Raw genomic sequence first — 5,904 nt, 5'->3', positions numbered from 1 at the left:
GTTTCTAGTCTATGGTCGTAAAGTGGAGTACAGACTCTTGGAAACAAAAATATTTTCCAACAATACTAATGAAGTTAGTATTACAGAGCTGCCAACTAAGTAACCATGGACCCCCAAAGAACAACACTACTGGGACCACTGAGAGAATTATTTTCATATCTGTGTTTTAAAAAAAACCTAATGTCATTGACTGTCAGTCAACTTTATCAATAATAAATAATAAAGGCAGAAATGCACAATTTGCCCTTATTTTTCGTCATTCTTACGCTACACAACTGAAAAAATATCAAAACATTTCTTCTATTAGCTTTTATCTTTAACTAAAAGTAAGTAATTCACGCATTACCATATCCAAGCGAGTTAGTGCATAACAACCAAATATAACCTGTATTCTAACTTTACTTCCAGCACTTCTAGTCCAAGATGGGTGAGCGTAAAGGCCAGAACTTATACTACCCCCCTGACTACGACCCAAAGGTCGGGGGGTTGAACAAGTTCATGGGCACCCATGCCTTGAGGGAACGAGCCAGGAAACTTCACATGGGAATTCTTATCATTCGGTTTGAGATGCCATACAACATCTGGTGTGATGGTTGCAACAACCACATAGGTATGGGGGTGCGGTACAACGCTGAGAAAACTAAGATTGGGATGTACTATACTACACCTGTGTACCAGTTTAGGATGAAGTGCCATCTCTGTGATAACCATTTTGAGATCAAGACCGATCCAGGGGTAAGTTTTGCTAGTAAATGATTGTAGTATAATAAATAAATAAATAAGTTATACCACCTGTGGGGAGACACCGCATGAGTCACTGACAATGAAACAGCCTTAAAATTATAGATTTCACAATTGTAGACATCTCAAAATAAAGAAAAAGCTTTTTTTTACATTTACAAATACCTTGAGCAATTGACTGCTTCTGAATATAACAAAACCATTCTACTTCCAGAACCTAGACTATGTCATAGTATCAGGCGCGAGACGCCAAGAAAACAGATGGGATCCTACAGAAAATGGCCAAATCGTCCCTGAGACAAAGGAGACACAGAAGAGGATGTTTGACGATGCCATGTTCCGTCTGGAGCACAAGACTGGAGATGAGGATGGGGCGAAGCAGGACAAGCCTCGGTTGGGGCGGCTCGTGGGGCGAAATGAGAGTGTATGGAAGGATGATTATGAGGCCAACTGCTCACTAAGGAGGAACTTTAGAGTAAGTAGGATTAAATTTCAGTTTTTGTCTCCAATTAGGTAAAATGATGGAGTTTTAAAGGAGCAAAAACACAAGAATTTTTCAAGGCACAAAGTCCCATAGACCACGAGGCTACAATCACCTTTGTGTATAAGTTGTAATAAGACTGAAGACCTTATTCATTTTCTTTTGTAATGTGATCAGAATAAAGACATCAGAGACAGGTATTTGGATGGTATGGGCTTGTTCAATGGAGGTGTAAATGTAATTCTAAGTCAACCACTTTCAGAAGAAGCAATGCTGATTTATAGATATTTTTAAAGCTAGTAGTTTTTTCAATAAGGTCAAGGAGGGCATTTCCGTCATACTTTTTGATAAGTTCACTTTGGCTGGTCATATCTAAAATGATATTTACTTTTTAATAAACCTGATCACTGTAATAGATTAAGCATTTATTTAACTATATACAGGTATTCATATTAAATTGCTAGTACTGCTGGTCATTCAAATATGTTTTTTTTTAAAACATGTCAGTTGACGGATTTTCCCGACGGTTTGGGGCTATTCCGTCAACCTACGATTTTTCTTGTATTGTGACGTATTACAAACATATACGTCAAGTGAACAAATACCGCTGAACTCGAAACTAAACTAGTGACCTCAATTTAAGGTTTATTTTAGATTGTATTGGCAAATATATTTTTTCGGGGCAATTCCGGCCTATTTTTACAATCAGGAGTAGTAAACCTTTTAAAACAGATTCCCAAAGCCTAGGGAAAATCCGTCAACTGACACATTTTTTAAATAATGGGCTGTTTTGTGCTCACCAGTTAGCGCCACTGTTGAGTAAAGTCCGGCAGAAGTACAGTGTCATTATGTTCGCAACAATATTTTTAATTTTAAATCGTATTATGTTAATTTTCATATTATTATTTAATTAAGTCAAATCAAAAAGGTTGGCAATATATGAAATAGGGAAATTCCGGCACATGACGGTTTTGCCCGTTTCACGATTGACGGATTTGTCTAATCAATCATTTCGTTAATACCAATATTCAACCACCCATAGTTTCTCACCAACGGATTATAATTGAAAATTTATAAAACTACCAACAAACATGCATATCGAACTATGTAATAAATATTCTTAGTAAGCCGTAAACTTACATTTTCTCATCGCACCGTCACAAAACACAACAGCACACACGCGTTCAACAACACGCGTTCGAGTTCGGAGCGCAACTAAACTTTAAAAGCGGTTTTTTTTTCCATTCACTGGCTAGACAGCGCCATCTGTTTTTGTCTGTGGTTATAATGTGTGTAACGTGTACTGTTGTTTGAATAGCCGCAAACGCCGTTAGACGGAAATGCCCCGCTGACGGATTTGGCCACCCTGACCTTAATTACAATGGATATTGTAACTTATTACTAAAAGGATAAAGTTGAAGTTCCAATTAATTGCATGATGGTTGCTAAATCTCCTCTAACTTATTAAAGGATAATGTAATGAGTAATTTTTTATGAACCCATTCCAATTCATAACTTAATTCATAATATTTATCATAAAACTGAGAGTTTACCTTTTATTTCAAATCCTCAGAAAAGAAGAAAGGAACTTGAAGAAGCATCAGTCAACGACTGCCTGCTACTATCAAAGTCATCACTGGACATCAACTTGCTCCCCGAGAATGATGAGGACCGTCAAATGGCTACACTCCTGTCCCTCCGACCCTCAAAGAGCATCGAAGAGAAGCAGACCTCGACGAGGACCCATATACTGAATAGCCCGGCTTTGCCAAGCTCTAGCGGACTTCTGACTAGTTTTGGAGGCCTCAAGAAAGAAGAATCGCTTAGCAAAAGTTCTACTTTAACAAGGGATGCTTTAGGTATAATGGTTAAGAGGAAAAAAGTGGAAATTATAGATAAAGAAGAAGATAAAGGTAATGACAAAGTAGGTGAAAATAAATTGGAAGTTTTAAAAGAAAAAAAAGATACAGTTGATGTTAAAGAAAGTGATGGTAGTTCAGGACAAAGTATGTTAAGTAATATGAATGAGGAATGCAAGACGAAAATCGATGTTGCAGTTAAAAATGATGCAAATGTTGGAATGTCTTTAGTAAGCGACTATATTTCCAGTGGGGATTCTGAATAAAGACAGTGATTGGGGTTTGATCCATATGATGATTTTTACTGCTTTCTATTTAGGCGATGTAAACGCGTGTCGCTCGCGCTTAAAAAATATGCCGTGTGTATAGGCCTTTACGAGCTATTTCTTTACTAGGTATAGTTTCTTGCGAAATCACCGGTCATTTTTCGACAATAATTGGCATAATGGCATTTTTCCATTCATTAACTTGCTATATATTTTGTTATTCACCACGAATCTAGCTAACTCTAGCTTTTGTCACATTAATTTGTTAAACAAATAGGTATTATTTAAAGATAAGAGCGAAATATACAATAATACTATACAGCAATAAAACAACCTTTTATTACATATTTATGTTTATTCAAATGACTTTTATAAAACATTCATTTTCATCGATTCAAGTTCGATGTAAGCATGACCTTACACAAGTAAACAATCAATGCGAATATGAAGGTCAACGTAACAGGAACATGTAATTGTGCACAAGTTATATGTTAACAATATGATATGAATCCCAATTCATTCAAATAAATATAAATAAAAAATAGGAACAATCTTGTTCGCGCCATTTGCAAACATAATTTGTAATACTGAATGAACTGTCACTCCTTTGGCCGCCACAAAAAAAAAACTTGTTATCAAGAAATGTGTCAAGTACAAAGATTTGTAATTGTTGGCTGGCGTTTATTTGTATATGCCAACTGACCAATCTATAATTTATGATAATATAATAATGATGATTTCCAAATAAATACTCTTGAGAATAAAAGGATTCCATTTAACTTTGATTGATTTAAATAAAAATCAATTTGAGAACATCAAGCGCATAACTAATAATAAATTAAATAATTTAAATCAATGAGGGCTATCGTTTTTTGTCTCACTAGATGGCGCACTGTTGCGTGAGGTTTTTAAGTATGGCTTTCAAAGTCTGTTATTACGGGCGTGAAAACAAAGTTTAGATTAAAATCATATTTAATACACCTTAAAACCGTACCATAAAAATATCGAGCATGCCACAGTGTTGCATAGTCCCCGTTTTGTTCGGAAAAAAGGGAGGACAAAACTGTCTCACAACACAGACATTCATTGCACCGGAACGCATATTTGCCATAATTAATTTCAGATATTGCAAAATATTCACAAAATGATTCTAATTATAAATAAACCCGCGTAGCTCACCCAAAAACTATGAGATTTGACATTTCTGAGACCTCACGCTACACTAGCGCCTCTAGTGGCGAATTCATACGCGATAGCCCTCATTATGTCAGTAGATACAAGTTTTCTATGAATGAAAGAAATAGTTAATTTTTTTACAGAAAACCGAACATTTTGGGCTAAAAATTCTCCATATAAAAAGTAAGACTGAGTGAGACAGAACATTTATGTAAGGAAGATATGGCTTCACTTTCTTATTTAATACCTAGCTACATTCATGCGGAGCCGCTGTAATACTTAAGATATTCGATTCGTTATACGATTGTCCTTCTTCTTCATTGTATTGTATAACTATTGTTGTCATAAAATACATAAAATTATATATTATCAAGGGAAAGAGACGTAAAAAGGTATACAGCAGTTGGAATTGCAGATGGAAGCTTTTTATTCTCAGTTCACGAACTTTATAAAGTCTGTCTCAACAAACACAAGTCTTACCACCACATAATATATAATTTAGAGCTTTTTGTGTACGTGTAATAGCAACTTCTGATATAAAAAATGATTGATGTCGTCAAACATTTCTGGTAAAACAAATTGATTTAAACAGTATACAGTAAACAGTATAACATATTGCTATACATCCAATACTACACAGTAAACATTTAAACAAACTGTTAACGCTTACACATACTGTATCGAATAGACATCAATATAGACTTCAAAACGACTTATTTCTATCCACTTATGATTCCTATATTATTTTTATATGGAATATTCGTGGAAAGAAAGAAACCTCTTTTAAAGTGTGGAGAGTGTGTAGTCTGCTTCGAAAGTATAGGTAGCTGATCTCTCTGTCTAGTTGTGCCCTCATGAGTCTTGACTGTGGTCATCAATGGGTGGTCTAGGTACAGTTGGAATGGATTATTTGTTTCCATCGGCTTGTCTATCGAGACCCTGATGACGGATCTAAACCTCAAGGACCTTCCATCCATCCCAGCCTATATACGCCGCACTGCCGGGCACAGGCCTCCTCTCAGAACAAGAGGGCTTGGGCCATAGTTCCCACGCGGGCCCAGTCCGGATTGGAAACTGTTAAAGTCTTTGGTTTCTGTGTCGTAGCAACGGTTTTTTCGTTTGTAGACAGTGTCACTTAATGAAAATATAGTCTTACAGAATGCACTGATTTACAGAGTTTTTCTTTAATATAGGAGGCAGAGTTCATCCCGTCGTTATACATTAACAGGAACTTCACACGCATCATTGAATTGCTTCGCAGGTTTGTGCAGGTTTCCTCACGATGTTTTCCTTCACCGCAAAGCTGGCGGTAAATTTCAAATGTAATTCCGCACATGAATTTCGAGAAACTCAGAGGTGCGAGCCCGGGTTTGAACCCATG

The 5,904-nt window shown here is 36.2% G+C and overlaps 1 protein-coding gene across 1 annotated transcript; it reads left to right on the top strand.

The window, feature by feature from the left end:
- The first annotated feature begins 166 nt into the window (after nucleotides 1–166).
- LOC141436367 (coiled-coil domain-containing protein 130 homolog) lies at nucleotides 167–3,954 on the top strand. Its single transcript, XM_074099306.1, has 4 exons — nucleotides 167–326; nucleotides 409–735; nucleotides 956–1,216; nucleotides 2,796–3,954. The coding sequence occupies exons 2-4, from the start codon at nucleotides 424–426 to the stop codon at nucleotides 3,345–3,347; spliced, it is 1,125 nt and encodes a 374-aa protein (XP_073955407.1). The 5' UTR covers nucleotides 167–326; nucleotides 409–423; the 3' UTR covers nucleotides 3,348–3,954.
- The last annotated feature ends 1,950 nt before the right edge of the window (nucleotides 3,955–5,904 follow it).

This window comes from Choristoneura fumiferana, chromosome 16 (assembly GCF_025370935.1).
Source record: "Choristoneura fumiferana chromosome 16, NRCan_CFum_1, whole genome shotgun sequence".
NCBI classification, from domain to species: Eukaryota; Metazoa; Arthropoda; class Insecta; order Lepidoptera; family Tortricidae; genus Choristoneura; species Choristoneura fumiferana.
Note: the sequence above shows the minus strand (reverse complement) of the source record. Positions and strands in the feature narration are given on the sequence as shown.